This window comes from Camelus dromedarius, chromosome 16 (genome assembly GCF_036321535.1).
Source record: "Camelus dromedarius isolate mCamDro1 chromosome 16, mCamDro1.pat, whole genome shotgun sequence".
In the NCBI taxonomy this organism is placed as follows: Eukaryota; Metazoa; Chordata; class Mammalia; order Artiodactyla; family Camelidae; genus Camelus; species Camelus dromedarius.
This window is the reverse complement of record NC_087451.1, coordinates 46,849,031-46,868,044: the sequence shown is the minus strand read 5'-3', so window position 1 is coordinate 46,868,044 and position 19,014 is coordinate 46,849,031. Positions and strand designations below refer to the sequence as shown.

The 19,014-nt window shown below is 39.7% G+C and overlaps 1 protein-coding gene, 1 long non-coding RNA gene and 1 pseudogene across 3 annotated transcripts in view; 2 read left to right on the top strand and 1 right to left on the bottom strand.

Annotated features, from left to right (window-relative positions):
• The window catches only part of BLMH (bleomycin hydrolase), a 34,744-nt gene extending 31,862 nt beyond the window's left edge, over nucleotides 1-2,882 (bottom strand). Inside the window, exons 1-4 of one of the 2 annotated variants that reach the window (XM_031468482.2) lie at nucleotides 2,727-2,882; nucleotides 2,214-2,411; nucleotides 1,074-1,183; nucleotides 255-396 (exon numbers count right to left, since the gene is read on the bottom strand). In XM_031468482.2, coding sequence (XP_031324342.1) covers nucleotides 255-396; nucleotides 1,074-1,183; nucleotides 2,214-2,411; nucleotides 2,727-2,739 — 463 coding nt within the window. In that variant the 5' untranslated portion in view covers nucleotides 2,740-2,882. Of the gene's footprint in view, nucleotides 1-254; nucleotides 397-1,073; nucleotides 1,184-2,213; nucleotides 2,415-2,726 lie in introns of both variants that reach the window. The other variant, XM_031468481.2, reaches the window with a different exon arrangement.
• Nucleotides 2,883-3,198: 316 nt separating this feature from the next.
• On the top strand, nucleotides 3,199-10,877 carry LOC135323259 (uncharacterized). Its single transcript, XR_010384618.1, has 3 exons — nucleotides 3,199-3,490; nucleotides 7,159-7,271; nucleotides 10,196-10,877. It is a non-coding gene; the product is annotated as an uncharacterized LOC135323259 (long non-coding RNA).
• A 5,887-nt stretch (nucleotides 10,878-16,764) lies between these two features.
• LOC135323124 (tigger transposable element-derived protein 1-like) lies at nucleotides 16,765-18,476 on the top strand (annotated as a pseudogene).
• The last annotated feature ends 538 nt before the right edge of the window (nucleotides 18,477-19,014 follow it).

Sequence of the window (19,014 nt, the reverse complement as noted above, 5' to 3'; positions counted from 1 at the left end):
TCACAGAAAGTTAGTTCTACTTAACACAATCTTTACTTCTTTAACCCAACCTTCACAGTACTTATCTCCTTACCTCTACCTTAAGAAAGGCACTCAGTAAGTAAGAATGTGAGACAAAGGTTATTAGAGATAGCTGTATACTCTTTTGGGGACCATGTCTACTCTATATAACCACCAAAAAAATGGCCTATGCCTAACTATCGATCCTTGCTTGGTCATGCTGGGTTTCGGTTCCACCAGAGAAAGGTTCTTACCAATAATATTGACAAGCATATCCCATTGGCCACCATCATTTGCAGGATTCGTAAGCAAATACTGCACCAGCCTACCATCCTCAGGCTCCTTTTTCTGGGCTGTGTCCACAAAGGCGTTTAAGAAGAAGTAACAGCGTTCAACCTAGAGTAAGAGAAGTCAAATAAGATTAAAGGGAAAAAGAGCTAAATCTTTATTGGCATTACCAACGGAACAGGAGTCCTGGAACTACTGCAGACCCAAGAGAGTAGGAATTTTAAAACTAAAGCTGGTAATTAAGTATCAGTATCTGGCTTCAATATTTGAAGTCTTTAAAAAAAAATCTGTCTGTGTATATTCCAATAGTTTATTCAAAACAATGCACTGTTTTATTCTGAAACAAAATCTGATATTTAGAATCTTCAGTCAATAAAGATCTAATAGACACATATATACTTTAAAGATTAAAAAAAAGGAATAAAATTATCTACTATTTTTCAGACAAGTACTGCCCAGAGAAAGGGAATTAGGTCCTAAAAAGGCCAAATAACCTAAATAAAGATGCTAAAGGGGAAATTATAAAACAAAATTAAAAATTTTAAATAAGTTAAGAAACAAGAAAGTAGCAGGGTTAAGTCAGCAGACTTATTATTTAACTACAAAAAGTAGGCACTTATCAACCAAAATCATTTCTGCCTCTGAAAAGAGTCAACTTTTGATACTTTGGAAATCAGAATAGTGTCCCATCTATAATGGAAAGCAGACTATAACTAGAAAAGCAAGAAATGGAGAGTCCCTGCCAAGGTTGATACTGAAACAAAAAGATCTTGCAAGTCCCGTACCTTGTCCCAGAAAAAGAGGTAAGACTGACTAAACTCAAATTCCTCAATATTTAATTTTCTCATGAATGGAAGTCTCATAACATTCAGACAAGAAAAGATCCAGCATCTCCCTGCAACAAGAAAACAAACCAAGAAATTATGACAAGCGTTCACATAGATTACATTGTTCCAACTATATTCCTCAACACTGAATCCATGACAAGATCGTGGACAACTTAAGACTAAGTCAAAAAAGAGCAGAAAACTTTAAAAACAACAACAACAAAACAAAACAAGGTAGTAATTACTATTTGCAATATACATGCAAAGATTTAATATCCTTAATATATAAAAAACCTCTTTATATATCACATAAAGAATCCATAACTAATTACCTAAGAAAACTACATTAGAAAAAAAAATACTGCTAGAGAAACATGAGCAGAGATCATGAAGAGCTAATTTCATAGCCAAAAAAGATACAAATGGCAAAGAAACATTTTTTAAAGTTCATCATAAGACACCTGTTAAACAGGGAAACATTATTTTTTAATTGATAATGCCCGATATTGGCAAGGACTTTGGGAAACAGCATTATTATACACTCTGGATAGGAATATAAAAAAGCATTTTGTGTTACAAACTGGTCTATTGGTGGGAACTGAGTTCATTAGCACATCTGTTCAAGCTGCAAACAAAAGGCATATTTTAAAAATAACATTTGATGACATTTTTAGGGAATTACACTGCATCTTTTCCATTCCGTACATTTGTACACGGCCCTCCCTCAGGGCAATATGAGGTATGAACATTTTTGTGTGGTCTGTTTTGTATCACCAACATGTATCTACAAGATATGGGGCTGCAATCACATAACTTCAGGACAGAGTATAGTGAATTACATTCAAACAGATGACCATGAACAAGTCAGTCACTTTAGTGCTCAAATCAAGTATATTAACAACCTGTCTCAAAACGGAGTCATCAAAACGAGTCACAGAATAATGTTCTTGGACCTGCCTGTACCTGCGCCTGTTCTCTAAGAACTTAACTACAAGTTCTTTTGCTCCAAATCTTTGCTCCCCTGAGGCCATTCTTAGATAAGACACAATGGGAAGCTGTCAAGAAAGGGAAAGTGTGCAAGAAGTTTGCAGTTCTTACCTGAGCTCTTCTGGTTGGTGACAGGCTTGCCTTCCTGATGCACAGCGTGCTGGAACACATGCTGAGCCCCCTGGACCGTGGCCCTCTTCAGGCAGATGTCCAGCAGGTCGTGGGTGGTGCCAACATTCTGAGCCAGGACGAACTGAGGGTCAGAATTCAGTTTCTGAAGCAGAGCAGCTACCTTCTCCGTATTCAGCCCTGCTGGAAGACCAAACGAGATTACAAATCAAAGAGAGGCTGAGGAGAACTGAACCAGGACTCCCACACTCCGGCTCTAACTTGGTAAGAGCATCCTGAGGTGACCAATTCAGCGGAGAAGCCCTTACTCGTGCCCTCCCCCACGATGCTGCCTCCCTCCGGGCCGCTCCTGCCCGCCCAGAAGGCTCCATCCTCGCCATCGCCCCGGGTCCCAGCCCCGGCCCTCCGCCGCCGCCGCCGCCGGGCCTCGGGGGCGCAGCTGAGCCCCCAGAGGGCACCCTGGCAGGGCCTCGGCGGGGAGGACCGGCGCCTCACCCGCGTCATTCATGGTGCCCACGCTGCCTGGGTTGGAGGACGGTAGTTTTCGGGGTCCTCAGGCCCGACCTGCCTCTCTCACCCCGAGCGCCGGAAAGAGGAAACCGGCTCGGTGGCGGCTGAAGCCGAGAGAAACGGGGTCCGCGGAGGGACAAAACTCCCCCCACGCGTTGCTGAGTCAGCGCCTTCGGGGCCGGCCCCGCCCGGGGGAGGGCCGAGGGGGCGGGCTCACTGACGCGCTCCGCCCGGCCGGCGCCCCGACCCGCCGCCGCCCCCGCTCCCCGCCGGCGCTGCCTGCGCTCCCCCCGCACGGTGCCCTCGGCCTCCGCCCGCCGCAATCGCTTACTGGCTCCCGGGACGCCCTCCTGGCTCTGAGGGGGCGCCCCTCGGGGTTCCATGCTGGGCCCAGAGGCCGAATACTCTAGCATCGTGAAACTGACCTCGCTGAGCCTTCCAGAAGCCGAAAAGTGGCTCGAGGCGGTAGGGTGGGCCGGAGGACTTAAAAATTAAGCGCTGGTCTCAGGATGGGTTGACTTGTCACAAAAAAATGAACCCAAAGACCATTCTAGTAGGCAACCTTTGCTGACCAGTCACTGCACCTTCCGATGGCAACTTGTTGCTTGGATTCTAGTCAGAACCAAATTTTCGTGTTTGAGGGGAAATTGGAACCAGGCTCTTTCTCACTCCTCAGAATCTACCCCGGTTCTACAAATATACAATTGCTCATTTCAAGGAAACTACCCATTCTGGGCTTCATGGAGTCGGTGAGTGCCTACCTACTAGACCAGCCTGCACTGTGGAGTTTAACTTAAGGGGAATGACAGAAGCCAGTCTTAGGCATCAGTACTGTTTTGCCCGGCCCTCTACAAAACCTGCAAATGAGCAGGGCCCCCTACACAGGCTTTCAGGATAAGTCAGAGGTTTAACAAGAGGTTTGAGATGGTGAAGCCTTTTTATATTGTTTTTCCTGCTCTTAAAATCTCAGACCTTAGCGAGATGTTGGGATGGGACCCACAGGTGATAAAACATACACAAATAGATCTGCCTACCACTGAAAAGCCGGACTTTGTTCCTCAGAACAGTGAGCCCTTCTGTGGAACCTTGAATCTAGCTTCTAGATTGAAAATAATCTCTGGTTAGGAGCTCTAATATCTGGGGGGAAAGTCTATACTCAGACACCAGTTAGTTATTTGAGAAGTCACCGTCCCTGTGGCCCTAGAGAGACCTTGCTAAAGTTTTGCAACATGATGTAGCAACTATCTCCTGCCCTGTTCTGAGATTCTTCTGATGTGTGAAGAAAAGAAACAGGCTGAAAATTATGCTGAGAGAAATCTTGGGTCCTTTTGCAAAATGATGTTCAAGCATCCTGCCCAATTCAATTCATAAAATTTCATTCGATATCTACCGTATAACAGGCACTGGGCAAGCTACTGATGATATGGAGACCAACGAGCTTACATTTGCCCTTAAACACACCATGCAGTGGGAAAGATGCAAGATAACTTTTAGACAATCTATACAAACATGTCAATAGAACTATAGAAACAGTGAGGAAGGAGCTGTTAATTAGGACTAGGGGTGCCTAAAAAAAGAGGTCACAAGTGAGTATGGTGTTAATGAATGGACCATGGGATTTTACAAGGCAAAAAAACAGGAAGGGTATGGAAGACACCAGCAAAGGCACCAAGGCATTAATGCACAAGGCAAAAATCATGTTCAAGGAACTGTGCATCGTAGTCTCATGTGGTTAGGGGCAAGGAAGAACAGAGGCAGGGTGCAGGACTGGAAAGGTAGGTTTGGACCAGGATACAAAGGGTTTTGTGTGCCATGCCTGGACTTTATCCTATCGTTAATCAGAAGCCAAAATAGGTATTTTTTTGTTTGTTTGCTTGCTTTTCAAAATAGGTTTTTAAACAAGGGAGCAATATGCTCAGTTCTGTGTTAAGAAAGAAAAACAACAGCAGTGCGGAGAGTGATTTGGAATGGAGAGATTCTGGACATAGAAAAACTAGTTAGAAGGCTAATATAGTAGTGCACTTGGGAAATGACAAAAACTTTAAACAAGGAAGAGGCACAGATAATCTGGAAGTTTTCACTTGAATGAGAGGATGGATGGTGGTGTCATTAACTAAGAGAAGGACACAGAAAAATAGACATGTTTGAGAATATGTGAGTGAGTGGATAATGAATTTAGTTAGGGCCTTGAAAAGTTTGGGGTACTCACAGGACACCCAGGAAGAGAAGTCCAGGAGGCAGATGAAAAGATGTCTAGAATTATGTAAGTCATGTAGGTATTTGAACCATGAATGTCAACAAGGTCATAGAGGGAAAGAGAATAAAGAAAAGAAAAAAAAAGATGAAGACCAAGAATTGTATCCTGGGCAGCAGCGTTGTTCAAGTGCAAGGGTACCAAGTTAATTGGGGTAAATGTGGCCTGATGTCCAGCCCAAACTCTGCTTGCCAAGCCACACACCCTGGCCCAGGTTACTACTTGTTTCAAGGATGCCATGAGGGGTACCATCAACTCTGAAAATAGTGGCATTAATGAATGGGTGAAGACAGAGGAGCCAGCAGAAAAAGACAGAAAGGGGAAGACCTATAGAATTATGTCCTAGGATCCCAGGACATAAAGCAAGGAGAAGATGGTGATTGGGACTGCAAGCTTCAGAAAAATTTGGGAAGTGTGTCAGAGGTGACCTTAGAGAGAACAGCTTCAGTGAATGATGGAGTGGGCAGAAGCTACCACATTGCAGTAAGGTGAGAAGGAAGGAAATATCAGGGAAGCTCTTTGGGGAGAAAAGGAAAACTAAACTTGTGTCTACCTGGAGGATGAAAGGCAGGAACCAGTACAGATGAGAGATTAAACGTATGCCAGAGAGGGTACAATTGCTGGAGTAAAAGCCTTGGGAAAGGGGAGGGGTGGAATCACTGGGGAAGGTGGAGAGGCCAGTTTTACAGCTACTGACACCCTTTTCATACCAATGACTACATTTCCCCACCCCGTGCCCAGAGATTCCTATCATTATTATTTTGCCAGGTCTTCTGCTCTGCCCTGATTGCCTGGGTGTCACCCTTGGTACCAGATTTCCACCCAGCAACTCACACCCATATACTCAGCCCCCGTGTGGGCCAAAGAAGAAGTGCAGAGGAAAACTGGTTTCCCAGTGTGTCTGCCCCAGATGACCTACCCAGGAAGACATTTCCCTAAGAATAGAATTCTTAGGACCTCCCCCTCTAACTCCATCCAGAAGAGATGTTGCTGAGCCCCTTGACAGCTCGTGGAGCAAAGCAACCAGAAGTAAAATTCTAGTATGTAATCCACAATTTTAGAAGAGAATATATTTATAAATCCTGTGAAGTGGCATCACCTGCCATTGCAGATATGCCTTCTGCCTGTTGCCTTTGGTGAAAGCAAACAGATTCTGTCTCAAGGCAAATTCTCCATCCTGTGATTTTTTCACTTGCTGTCCATCAGTCTTTGGCATGTGTTGGCTACTTTTCCTTCATGGAAAGGACCAGATATTTATGTTGAATGGAAGTCTGGACAAGAATTTAACACGAATATTCTGCAAATTGATGAAACTTATTCACAAGCTCTTGCCTCAGTTAACTCTGAGATTTGCTTTGGTCAGAAAGCCTCCTGTTATTCTGTTATTTCATCAGTCCTGATAGTGAACTTCAGAGGTCACACGTTGGTGTCCTGCTGGATCAAATTCAGCAACAAGATGTATTGTCTTGCCTGCATAGTGTTTTTAAAATTTTGGAGCCAGTATTTAGGATTGGGAAGTTTTGTATACAAATCTGGGTTACTAGCTTCTCTTGAAAATATTGTTATTTCCCCATGATGGTGATTTCTCCATCAAAAGTTAAACAAAAAATAGGTCAAGGGGCCCATATAATTTTCTTTATAGCTAGCTTGCTTCACTCATTTACATTGATGGCTCGTGGATAATTTAAATTTTCAACCCCTGATTTACCGTGACCGAGGTGGAGTTTGGGAGACTACCTCTTTCCTTCTATCCTCATCCCTACCCCTAACCTCTCAAATTCCTGCCACCTTTGGATGAGCAAAGCCAGAAGAAGATGATTCTGCTACTAAGGTTTAGATCCTGGATCCTGGGACTTGGAGTGAGGTGCCCAAAGGAGCCCAGATCCCTCACTACAATTTTCTTGCAGATGCTCTTGTATGAGTACAGGTCATTGGCAGTTTGGGGACGTCTACTTTTCCCGCTGTTCCTAAACTCCATGTAGGCATACTCCAACCCTTGTTTCCCCTCCTTCAGATTCAGATTTTAAGTGTTTTTGACATTTTCTATACACATTATAAATTATGGCTTAAAAAATGTTCAGTGTTCTGGAATAACATTGTTATATCGGCAATATTATTGCTACCTCTGGATGTGACATTTCTGCCACTCACTCACTGTTCTAGGTGCTGACGCTTCACAGAGCATACCAGGCAGAGGAAACAGCGTATACACAGGCAAAGAGACTAAGTAGACCTGAGTAAGATTCAGGAATAATGAGAAAGTCTGGTCAAGTTTTGTGAGTATTTGAATTATAAAAATTTGAAGTAGTTCATTATAAATTTTGAATAGCACCTTCTTATAAGCACAAAATTTGAAGCAATAGGAAGCCTTTACAAGGTTTAACATTTGTCAGAAATTGCATACTTTCAAAGCTGGTGGTGAATTAGAAACTGTGTATGCTATTGCCACGTGGCGGAGCCATTTTTGCTAGTAATGGTATCTTCCCTTCATTAAATTTACATTTATAGCTAAGTAGTCTTGCTAAATGCTATTGCTAAAAAATCTTGAATTATGGATGTTTTAAATTTTGTGTAAAGGTTTCAGGAATGTATCCTTTGCATGAAATTCGACTGGGCTAGAATTTGGTGTGGCAAGGGTGGAAAGTAAATGGGAGGAAGAAAGAAGACATACAGGAGGTGAAAAATGAGGTTGAGATTATTTATAGATTGTAGAGTGCTTTGAAGGGGATGCATGCTTTGTTCATGGGGATATTACTATATCCACAAAATCCCCCCATGGACAGTGAGAATGGGAGGGAATCATAAAAAAGCAGTAGGTTGGCACTATATGTCTTCCAAATATTTCTTATATTTCCCTCCCTCTTTCATTCTGTCTCTCTCTCTCTCATTCACTTATTTAGTAGCTAACTGAATTCCTGCGGTTTGGCAGCCATGGTACTACAGTACCAAATGAAATACAGAGATGAATAAGATATTGGTGTCTGACTTACAAGGAGCTTCTTCAATCTAGTGGGGAAAATAAAAAAACGATTTTTTTGCATTTTTGATTAATGCAAAAAATATTCAGTGAGCACTTACTATGTGTCAGGCACTGTAGCAGATACAGAGATACACAGGAAAGGCAGACAGAAAAGGTTCCTGTCCTCCTGGTGCTTATGTTCTAGTGGAGGAGACAGATAACAAACAGGTGCGGATAACTGCAACAGTGATAGATAAAGCAGATAAAGCGGCGTGATGAGATAGAGACTGGCCAAGAGTAGTGGTGGCATAAAAAGCCCCTCTGAGTTACTGACCATTTGGGCCGAGACTGAATGGCAATAAAGATCTGGCCACGCGAGGATCTGTGGCAGAAAGTTGCAAGGAGAGGAGTAGGTGGTTCAGGATAGGAACCAGCAGGCCCAACAAGGTCATAAAGAACCTAGCTTCTTGCTGGCACTGGGATCTGCCACCCACAGTGTTACCACATCCTTGGACTTGTTCCTTCAAGTCCAATGGACAAAAAAAGGCTGACTTTTTCTCACTCCCTCCTAAGAGTAAAGATCATCTTTCCCAGAAGCTTTAAGCAAATATCTCCGTGAATTTTATTATCCAGATGACGTCATATGCCTTTTCCTGAAGCAATCCTTGGCTAGGGGAATGGGATTACTTTTATATCAATAAATCAGGCCTATCCCTAGCACAGTAGTCAGTTTCCCCAATGCATGGCTTATCCCGAGTGTGGGAAGGATGGAATGCATGCTGGGAGTCAACCCCAGTGTTCACTACACCATAGAAAGGAGTTGAGATTTTATTCTAAGTGCAATGAGAAGCCATTGTAGAGTTTTATGGAGTGAAGGGACATGATCTGATTTGTGTTTTTAAGGACACATTGAAGATATTTGCAACACATTTAATTAGGAAAAAAACATTTAAAAATGTATAGAGAACTCCTATTATCAGTAGGAAAAAGACAAATAACCCAAAAGAAAAACTGGAAAAAAGAGAAACAGGCATTTTACACAAAAGAAAGAATAGATGGCAAATAAGCAATAATGATGGAAATGCACAATAAAATTGTAATATGGTGTCACTTTATCTCTAGATATCTCTAGGCAAAAATTTTAAAGTCAGACTTCAAAAGGTACTGTTGGCAATTCCTACATACTGCTTGTGGGAGTATAAATCAGTATTACCATTTGGAAAACGTTTGTCAATATTTGTAAAGTTGAAGATGCACATACTCTATGGCTCAGCAACTTTGTTCTTGGGTATATATTCCAAAGCTACTCTATCCAATATGATGGCCACTATCCACTCATGGCTATTTAAATTTAAATTAATTAAAATTAAATAAAATTTAAAATGTATTTAGTCAGTTGTAATAGTCACATTCCAAGTGCTCAGTAACAACATGTGGCTGCCATATTAGAGAACGTAGATCTAGAACTCTTTCATCATCACAATAAGTTCCATTGGACATTCCTGCTCTAGAGAAATCCTTGCGTACGTGCACTAGGAGTCATAGTCAAGTCTGTTTATGTGAGTGTTGCTGGTGATTGCATAGAACCTGGAAAAAATCCAATAGCTCATCAACAGCAGTGTGTGCATAAGTTGTAGATTGTGACATACAATGGAATACTACACAGAAGATGAAAGTCAACATGGGTGAATTTCTGAAACATAATGTTTAGCACAAGAAGCAAATTGCAAAGCAAATGACTTGGAGCCATTTTTTAAAAGTTTAAAAACAAATAACATTAAGCAACGCATTTTTTAGAGATACACACATTCATGGTAAAATAATTTCTTTAAAACAAGGGATTAAACACCAAATTCAAGGTAGTGTTTGTCTTTGGGAAAGAGACACAGTCTGTTTCAAGGGTTATTGGCAGTATTGTATTTCTTAAACTGGTGGTGAGTACATGAGTGTTCATTTTATTTGTTATACTTGATTTTATATATTTTCTATGTTTTTGTATATGTGAAATATTTCTTCTTAAAAAGATCACTTTAGCTGCAGTGTAAATGGTGGACTGAAGAGAGATGGGAATGTAAGCAGGAGACCTGTTAGGAGACTATAATTTGTCCAGGCAAAAGGTGTGTGGTGACCTGGATCAGGAAGACATCAGTGGAGATGAAAAGAAGTGGATGAATATGGTGTATATTTTGGAGGTGAATCACCCTAACCCTAAGCCTAAACCTTACCATTATGCTCCTGTAGAGGTTTGCATGGTGTAATGTGGAGCAGGGAAGAGGAATATATAAATCAGACTGGAAGCTTTAGGGAAAGCTCCTTGGAAGAGAAGACGGAACATCTGAATTTGGGGCTAGTCGGAGTCTGTTAAATAATAATAACTGAGGAAAGGCATTCTACTTGGAGGTGGATCCAAGAATGCAAAGAACCTAAGGCAGCAAGTCTCTGGGAACTGAAGACACTGAAAGCAGCTGGAATGAAAGAGACCACAGGGGCCAAACATGGAGAGACAACTGTGCCCACTAAAGGGCTGAGACCTTATTCTGGGAAATGCAGCGAAATTGCCCCTATTTTTCTTTTCATTTGCAGAGAGAAGGGAAGATCCTTGTGAAAAACAAAGTAAGGCACTGAAATAATGCTGTGAAGATCTAACCACAAAGAGGCCCTAGCTGGGCTATTCTGGAAATGCTTCTCTTCGTAATTTTATAAAATGATCACTCATGATCACCAAATTGTGGAATTACAGACAGATTGAAATGAAGACGAAAGGAAAAGAAGGGTTCATGGAAGAGAAAAATAATCAAAATAAAAAATGAGAAATTGGACCAGAGAGAATATAATAATTAAACACCATCGGTGACCATAGATCCTGGTTTCCTTTTGGGAATGCTGTTAGACTCGTTTTCCTTAATGCTGCAATGAACAAAACCATGGCTTTAATTCTTTTGTCCATGAACTACATTCTTTACTATCTTAAACAAATACTTAAGTGTAATAATTATGACATTCTTGTGCTCTTTTCAGAGGTGTTTCTTAAGCTATAACATAAATATCTTAGAAATAAAGTCAACATGCAGGAGCTGGTGATTCAAATCCACCTTTTCTAATTCATATTCTTTATAATGTTTTCTCATCAGATTTTCATTTGTGCATTTCCTTTTATTATTCTTTCACTTCATTTTTTTCCTTCTTTGTTCCAAGAAGAATAATTCATCTGATAAAAGTCAAACTGAATACATTCACAGGGCAAATAAAAAACTAAAAAAAGATAATATACATCTCACCCTGAAAGTAGATGAAAAAATTGTTCTTTCTTTTTAGGACTGAAAAAAGAAAAGAATAGATTGTTTAAAAGCCCTATGTTAGAAAGTCTGGTTTCTTATGTTAAATAAGAAAAGCAGCATGGAGTTAAGAAAAGAGGCCAAGGTTTGAAGTCCGTTAGACATGGTTTTAAATCTCAACTTCTATTTATAGGTGTAAACAGTCATTTAATCTGAATCTCAGTTTCTTCTTTTGAAAAGTGAAGTACTACCCATAATAGCTAAGATTTAGTGAGTGCTTACTATGCCACACGTCTTACAATGTACATGTCTTAGCTCATTTAATCCTCATAATAATCGTAAGGCAGGAGGTAGATTCCATTACTATCCCCATTTTATAGGTGAGGAAATGCAGGAAAAGAGATGTTAGTTAACTTGCCCATCATCACACAGCTAGTAAAGTGGTAGAGTTAGAACATATACCTAGGTGGTCTGATTCCAGAGACTAAGAATTTAAGCTCTCTAAGCCTAAGGATCAAAAGTGTAAGTGAAAGCATTTTAAACTCAAGTACTTTTTAAAAAATAATGTAAATGAAGTTGCATTCATTTTATTTTAGTTTCCTTGGGATATTTATTTATTTATTTATTTATTTTATGGAGGTACCAAGGATTGAACCCAGGACCTCATGTATGCTAAGCATGAGCTCTACCATTGAGCTATACCCACGCTATTTTTTTCTAATTGAAGTACAGTTGATTTACAATGTTGTGTTAGTTTCTAGTGTACAGCAAACTGATTCAGATATATACATATATATTATTTTTCAGATTCTTTTTCATCATAGTTTATTACAAGATATTGAATACAGTTCCCTGTGTTATACAGTAGGACCTTGTTGTTTACCTGTTTTTTATATAGTAATGTGTATCTGCTAATCCTAGACTCCTAACTTATCCCTCCTGCCACCTTCCCCCTTTGGTAACCATAAGTTTGTTTTTTATAAACCAGCTACTTTAGACATGTCAGTTAAAACAATAAACCTGCAGATTTATGAATTGCTGAGTGTTACTGTACGTCTTTTTTCAATTTGCAACAAAGTCACCATTGTGGATATTCCATTGGTGGATGGTTTAGTTTTATGTGTGCTTTTACTCTAGGCTTTGACAAGTGGAATATAATCAGGACATTTTTCTTAGGCTCATACATACGCAGCTGTTAAGTTTTCACATTGGCCCATTTTAATATGTCTGATACAGGTAGAAAATCATGATGACCACTCAACGTGATAAACAAGAATCAATGATAGAGCCTTAATTAGATGATTAATAGTGTTGTGGAATCATGAAACATGTTATGCTTACATCTAGAGTGATCAAAAGAGATTGTACAGAGATCTTTAGCAGAAACATGAAACTGTTAATAAGTTATTAAATATTTTCTTAAAACCAAATACGATCCACATATCAAATTGGGGCAAAGTCCTTTAGACTGGTAATTTCCAAGTGAGCCGAGTTTGTTATTAAACACTTTTATGAGTACCATAACTATAAAATTCAGGAATCCAAGGCTATGATTCTTTAGTGACAATGAAGTTTATATCCTCTTTGGTGGAATGTTTTAAATGATGCCCTTGAGCTGTGTATAAAACCTACAAATGACAGTTGGAGTGAAAAATGACCTGTTTGGTGATGAGAATTTGTTGCAAAAGGAACATATAGTTTGCAGAATGACACACAAGGAAGTAGTAAGACTTCCTAAGAGTTGTTTCATTACCATTAATTTTTTTTTATACGTCAGTCATATAATATGAGGGCTTATAGGATCTTAGAGATTGTCTTTTGGTCTAGTCCCTCAGTTTGGAATCTCTGAAAGATCATGTGACATCTTTGAGCTAGACAGCTCATTAGTGGCCGAGCCAGGAGGAGAGGCCTGTTTTTCAAAGCAACTGTTTGTACATCTGGCGGTTTCATGTACATCTGGTAGCTAAAACTTTTCCATGAGCAATGCTGAATATATACAGTAGAGTTGTGTTACAAATTACAGGAATCCAACTACTCCCTTTGGCTCCAATCATGTTCAGCGATAAAAGCAGGTTGTGGCTTATGCAGGGATTAAATTCCAAAGTCAGGCAAAAATCGATTATATGCAAAACTATCCTTGGAAATTCGTTGGGAAAGTATCGCTTCAGAGACCCAAGCACCTTGTATTAATAAGCACAGCAGAGCAGGGTTCTATTCCATTATGGGAAGAGATTGCTGTTTCTTTGGTTGGGAACCAAATGAAGTTGGCAGATCCTTGGACACTAGACTCATTCTCAGCACATGAGATGCTCACACTTTAAGAGCCACAAGGGAACTACGGCTGGCCAGCGGAGCTGGTTCCCCTCCTCACCTCATGCTCACTCCAGGGCACAAGTTCTTTGTGTTGAATGCCAGGCCTCATCGCAGGCATTTTTAGGTTGTCCTTCCTGTCTGTCAATCTGTCTGTCTCTCTCGCCCCCCTTTTTCACCTGTTGTCTTTTTCTTCCCTATCTCTCTATATCTAATTTCTATTTGAAGTCAAATGTTAAATGTGCCACTAATAGAGATTAAATGAGTCCATATATGTTTGTTCCCACAATATATGGAGTACTATATAAGCTAGTTCATAATGTAAGAGACAATTTTGCCTAGTGTAAGGACCCAGAAGGCATACCACTTTGATCTAAATTCTGGTTCAGCCACTAACAAGCTGTGTGACCCAGGACATATAACTTAAATTTTCTGTGCCTCAGTTTTCCTCCCCTGTAAAATGGGTATAATAAAAATAGGCCTTTTGTTATGTGATTGTAATAAGGACTTTGTGAGTTATATTTAAAGTGCTTAGGACAGGACAAGGTAAGTGCTTATAGGAGAGTAACTATTGTTATGTGATATTGCTATACTGCAGGAAACTCAGAGAACTTAATTTTGAAAAGTCCTAACAATTGTGTGTGTGAATTTATCACCTTCTATCTCCATTCTTACTGGCAGACAGACATAAGGCAAAAGGGCTGAGTGATTGTCCTGTATAAAACTTAAAGAACTGAGAGCAATTGTAGTACTTATTAGGGCCAAAAGGCAGAGTGATGGGAGGTGTGACTCTTCATGTAAGCTATGTGACCTTGGACAGATCATTTAACCTTTCTGAACTTTAGTATCTCCAGTTGCACATCATGAATAATGATATCAATACCTATCTCACAGAGTGGCTATGAGGATCAAACAAGATATGTGTAAAATCTTTTGTAGATCATAAGGTAACATGAAAATGTAAGAGACTGCTGTTAATAATACCTGTAATTTAAACAGAGGTTGACACTATTATTACCACCAAGATTGTCCGAAGAAATAAAGACAGATAATTCATGAATTTCCACAGCAACACTTTACTATAGGAATCTGTTGACAGAAATGCCAGATCTCCAATTTTTTCTTAATATGCACACAATTCTGTAAGAACTCAGGTGTTTAGAAAGTTCACAGTGGTGTCCTCCATGTTTTCCTGTATTACGTAAGTGAAAATTACCCATGGTGTAAGTTGTTGGCTATGTAACAACCTCAATGTTGCAGAGATAAGCTCTTGAAAAAAGACTACCTGAGTGCTAAAGAATTTGTGATTTTAGATTTTGTTTTCTGTAGTCACTGGTATGAGATTAAGTATAGTTTGTAATTTATTATTTACTCTTTAATAAAATGAGATAAATTAATTTTCTTCTGGCTGGCACTACTGCTGTCCTATTTCCTTAAAGATGTGTTGTTAATAGATGTAAGTCTATTCAAGGGAAAAGTATGATTTTATTGCAGATTATTCAGTATTTTATATGACTAAGGTTCCCTGGTGGGAGGGGTGGGGGTTATACTGAACTTGCCCTTAAAATTAAGCATTATTTAATTAAACTAGATTAAACTTTCTCCCAAATTCTTATTATAGGGAAAATTTTGTAAGTATTTGAACTATGCCAATGAAAACATCTAAACTAGTTAGGATAGGCTAAGTTATGCTACAGTAACAAATTAATCCTAAAACCTAGTGGTTTCACACAGGGATCTATTTCTCACTAACACGTGAGTAGGTAGTTCTGTTCCACATCGTTTTTCAGAGTCCTAAGCTGACCGATGCTCTGACATTGCTCCACAGTTGCCATGTCAGAGGAAGAAAGAAATGAAAGAACAGGTACCCATTCTCCTTTGCTTTGCGCAGAGTGACATGATTAATTCTATCCATAGCCCTTTGACTAGAACTAGTCACATGGTCTAGCTAATGGCAAAGGGGCAGGGAAATGTGAAGAGCACAAGGATAGTCAGTGAATGATGAGTATCTCTGCCACAGCACCCAAACTCCTAAAGCAGCAAGATGTTTTCAATCAGTCACATTCTATTACCTTTATTTTCATCCTTTGGCTCCAAGACAGTGCAGTGTAGAGAGAGGAGCATGAACTGTGCGGCCAGACTGCCTTGGGTTTGAATCCCAACTACACTTTATGCTAGTTGTGTGAGTGAGCATATTATTTTGTTTCTCTAATCCTCAATTTCCTCATCTGTAAAATGAGGATTCCAACACCTACCTTGTTAGGGTTATTGCAATGACAAGAAATTATCTATGCAAACCCTTTGGCAAAAAGTAATACTTGGTGGTTATTATCATCAGAAAGACAAGCAAATATTTAGGGCAGCATTTCTCAGCTCTGATTCTGCAACACTACAGGATATCTCAGATTATCTCAAGGGGTGTTGTATCATTTTCAAAAGGTTCTCCAACTAGAATCGTTTTAAATTTCCTTTACTCAACAAAATTCTCTGTAAGTCATTACAAGTTGGATTGATGCTGACATCACTCTTGGCAAATTATGAGAGGTAGTTTGTCTTTATTATTCAACCTTTGCCCCTTCTGTGATATCTTTTCGCCTACTCCAGGCCCCGGGCTTTGGATCAGCTTGGTATGAGTTCCAGCTTACTCACTCTCTATAAGTTAGTTAAGTATTCTGAGCCCAAGTGTCCTCATCATCAAAGTTGAGACAATTATGACTACTTTATAGAGTTGTTTACAGGATCAAATAATGCAGGTAAAGTCCTTAGCACAGCACAAGCAGACCTCATTTTATTGTACTTCACTTTATTGCATTTCACAGATACTGTGTTTTTTATAAATTGAAGGTGTATGGCAACCCTGTGTCTAGTAAGTCTATTGGTGCCAGTTTTCCAACATTTGCTCACCTTGTGTCTCTGTGTCACATTTTGATAATTCTGACAATATTTCAAAATTTTTCATGATTATTATATTTGTTATGGTGATTTGTCATCAGTGATCTTTGATGTTACTATTATAATTGTTTTGGGGCGCCATGAACTGCGCCCATGTAAGACAGCAAACAATTGATAAATGTTGTGTGTGTTCTGACAGCTCCACACACCAGCTGTTTCCCTGTAGAATTCTCTCCCCCTCCTTGGGCCTCCCTATTCTCTGAAACAGCAATGTTGAAATTAGGCTAATTAATAACCTTACAATGGCCTCAAAGTGTTGAAGTGAAGAGTTGCATGTCTCTCACTCTTAAACTTTGGGAGAAAGACATGTCAAAAGCATAGGTAGGCTGAAAGCTAGCCCTCTTGTGCTAAACAGACAAGCTGTGAATGCAAAGGATAAATTCTTGAAGGATATAAAAAGTGCTGTTCCAGTGAACACACAAATGATAAGAAAGCAAAACAGCCTTATTGCTGATATGGAGAAAGTTTTAGTGGTCTGGATACAAGGTCAAACCAGCCACAACATTCCCTTAAGCCAAAGCCTAATCCAGAGCAAGGCCCTGACTCTCTTCAGTTCTATGAAGGCTGAGAGAGGTGAGGAAGCTGCAGAAGAAAAGTTTGAAACTAGTTGAGGTTGGTTCATGAGATTTAAGGGAAGAAGCCATGTCCGTAGCATAAAAATGCAAGATGAAGCAAGTGCTGATGTGGAAGCTGCAGCAAGTCATCCAGAAGGTCTAGCTAAGATTAATGAAGATTAATTAATTAATTAAGGTGTCTACACTAAACAGCAGATTTTAATGTAGATGAAACAGCCTTCTGTTGGAAGAAGATGCTATAGCCAGAGAGGAGAGGTCGGTGCCTGGCTTCAAAGCTTCAAAGGAGAGGCTGGCTCTCTTGTTAGGGGCTAATGTGGCTGATGACTTTAAGTTGAAACCAGTGCTCATTTACCATTCCAAAAATCCCAGGGCCCTTAAGAATTATGCTAAATCTACTCTGCCTGTGCTCTTTAAATGGAATAACAAAGCTTGGATGACAGCACATCTGTTTACAATATAGTTTACTGAATATTTGTAGCCTACTGTTGAGACCTACTGCTCAGAAAAAAAAAAGATTCCTTTCAAAATATGACTGCTTGTTGACAATGCATCTGGTCACCCAAGGGCTCTGATGGAGATGTACAATAATATTAATTTTGTTTTCATGTCTGCTAACACAACATCCATTTTGCAGCCAAGGAGTAATTTCAACTTTCAAGTCTTATTATTTAAGAAATACATTTCATAAGGCTATAGCTCCCATAGATAGTGATTCCTCTGATAGATCTGGGCTGTCAGTTGAAAACCTTCTGGAAAGGATTCACCATGCTAGATGCTGCATATCAAGAACATTCGTAATTCATGGGAAGACATCAAAATATCAGCATTAACAAGAAGTTGATTCCAACTCTCATGACTTTGAGGGGTTCAAGACTTCAGTGCAGGAAGTAATTGCAGATGTGGTAGAAAAAGTAAGAGGACTAGAATTAGAAGTGGAGCCTGAAGATGTGACTGCATAGCTGCAATCTTAGAATCAAACTTGAATGGATGAGGAGCTGCTTCTTATGGATGAGCAAAGAAAGTGGTTTCTTGAGATGGAATCTACTCCTGGTGAAGATGCTGTGAAGATTGTTGAAATGACAACAAAGGATTTAGAATATGACATAAACTTAGTTGATAAACCTGCAGCAGGGTTTGAGGGGATTGACTCCAGTTTTGAAAGAAGTTCTACTGTGGGTAAAATGCTGTCAGACTGCATTTGACATGCTACAGAGAAATCATTTGTGAAAGGAAGAATCAATTGATGTAGCAAACGCCACTGTTCACTGTTGTCTTGTTTTAAGAAATTGCCACAGCTACCCCAACCTTCAGCAACCACCACCCTGATCAGTCAGCAGCCATCAGCATTGAGGCAAGACTCATTACCAGCAAAAAGATTTATAACTCACTAAAGGTTCAGATGGTGGTTAGCTTTTTTTAGTAATAAAGTTTTTTTTTAATTAAGGTATGTACATTGCTTTTTTAGACATAATGCTATTGCACACTTAATAGACTATAGTAAAGTGTAAACATAACTTATACGCATTGGGAAACCAAAAAAATTTGTGTGACTCTCTTTATTGCGATACTTGCTTTGTTGCGGTGGTCTGGTACCAAACCCACAATATCTCTGAGGCGTTCCTGTATAACTGACTGTCCTCTGACTTAGCTCCTTGTGATCATACCTGAGTTTTAGAGGAGAGGAGACTATGAGTGAAAATTACAAGAGCTCTTTCACAAAAATCTCCATGAAACAACGAAAGCCCAGGTCAATACTAGGTTGTAACTTACTAAGAGAGAACGGCATATAGTGAGGTGAGAGGATTCTTCTACACCTCAACATACAGGATTTTTTTTAAAGTTTTTTTTAAATTAGGAGAATTACACATAAAAATCCAGATTTCTGACTTCTCTTAGAGAATCAGAAGATCTGTTCCTAATGGTAACTATTAGCCCTCTTTTAGACATA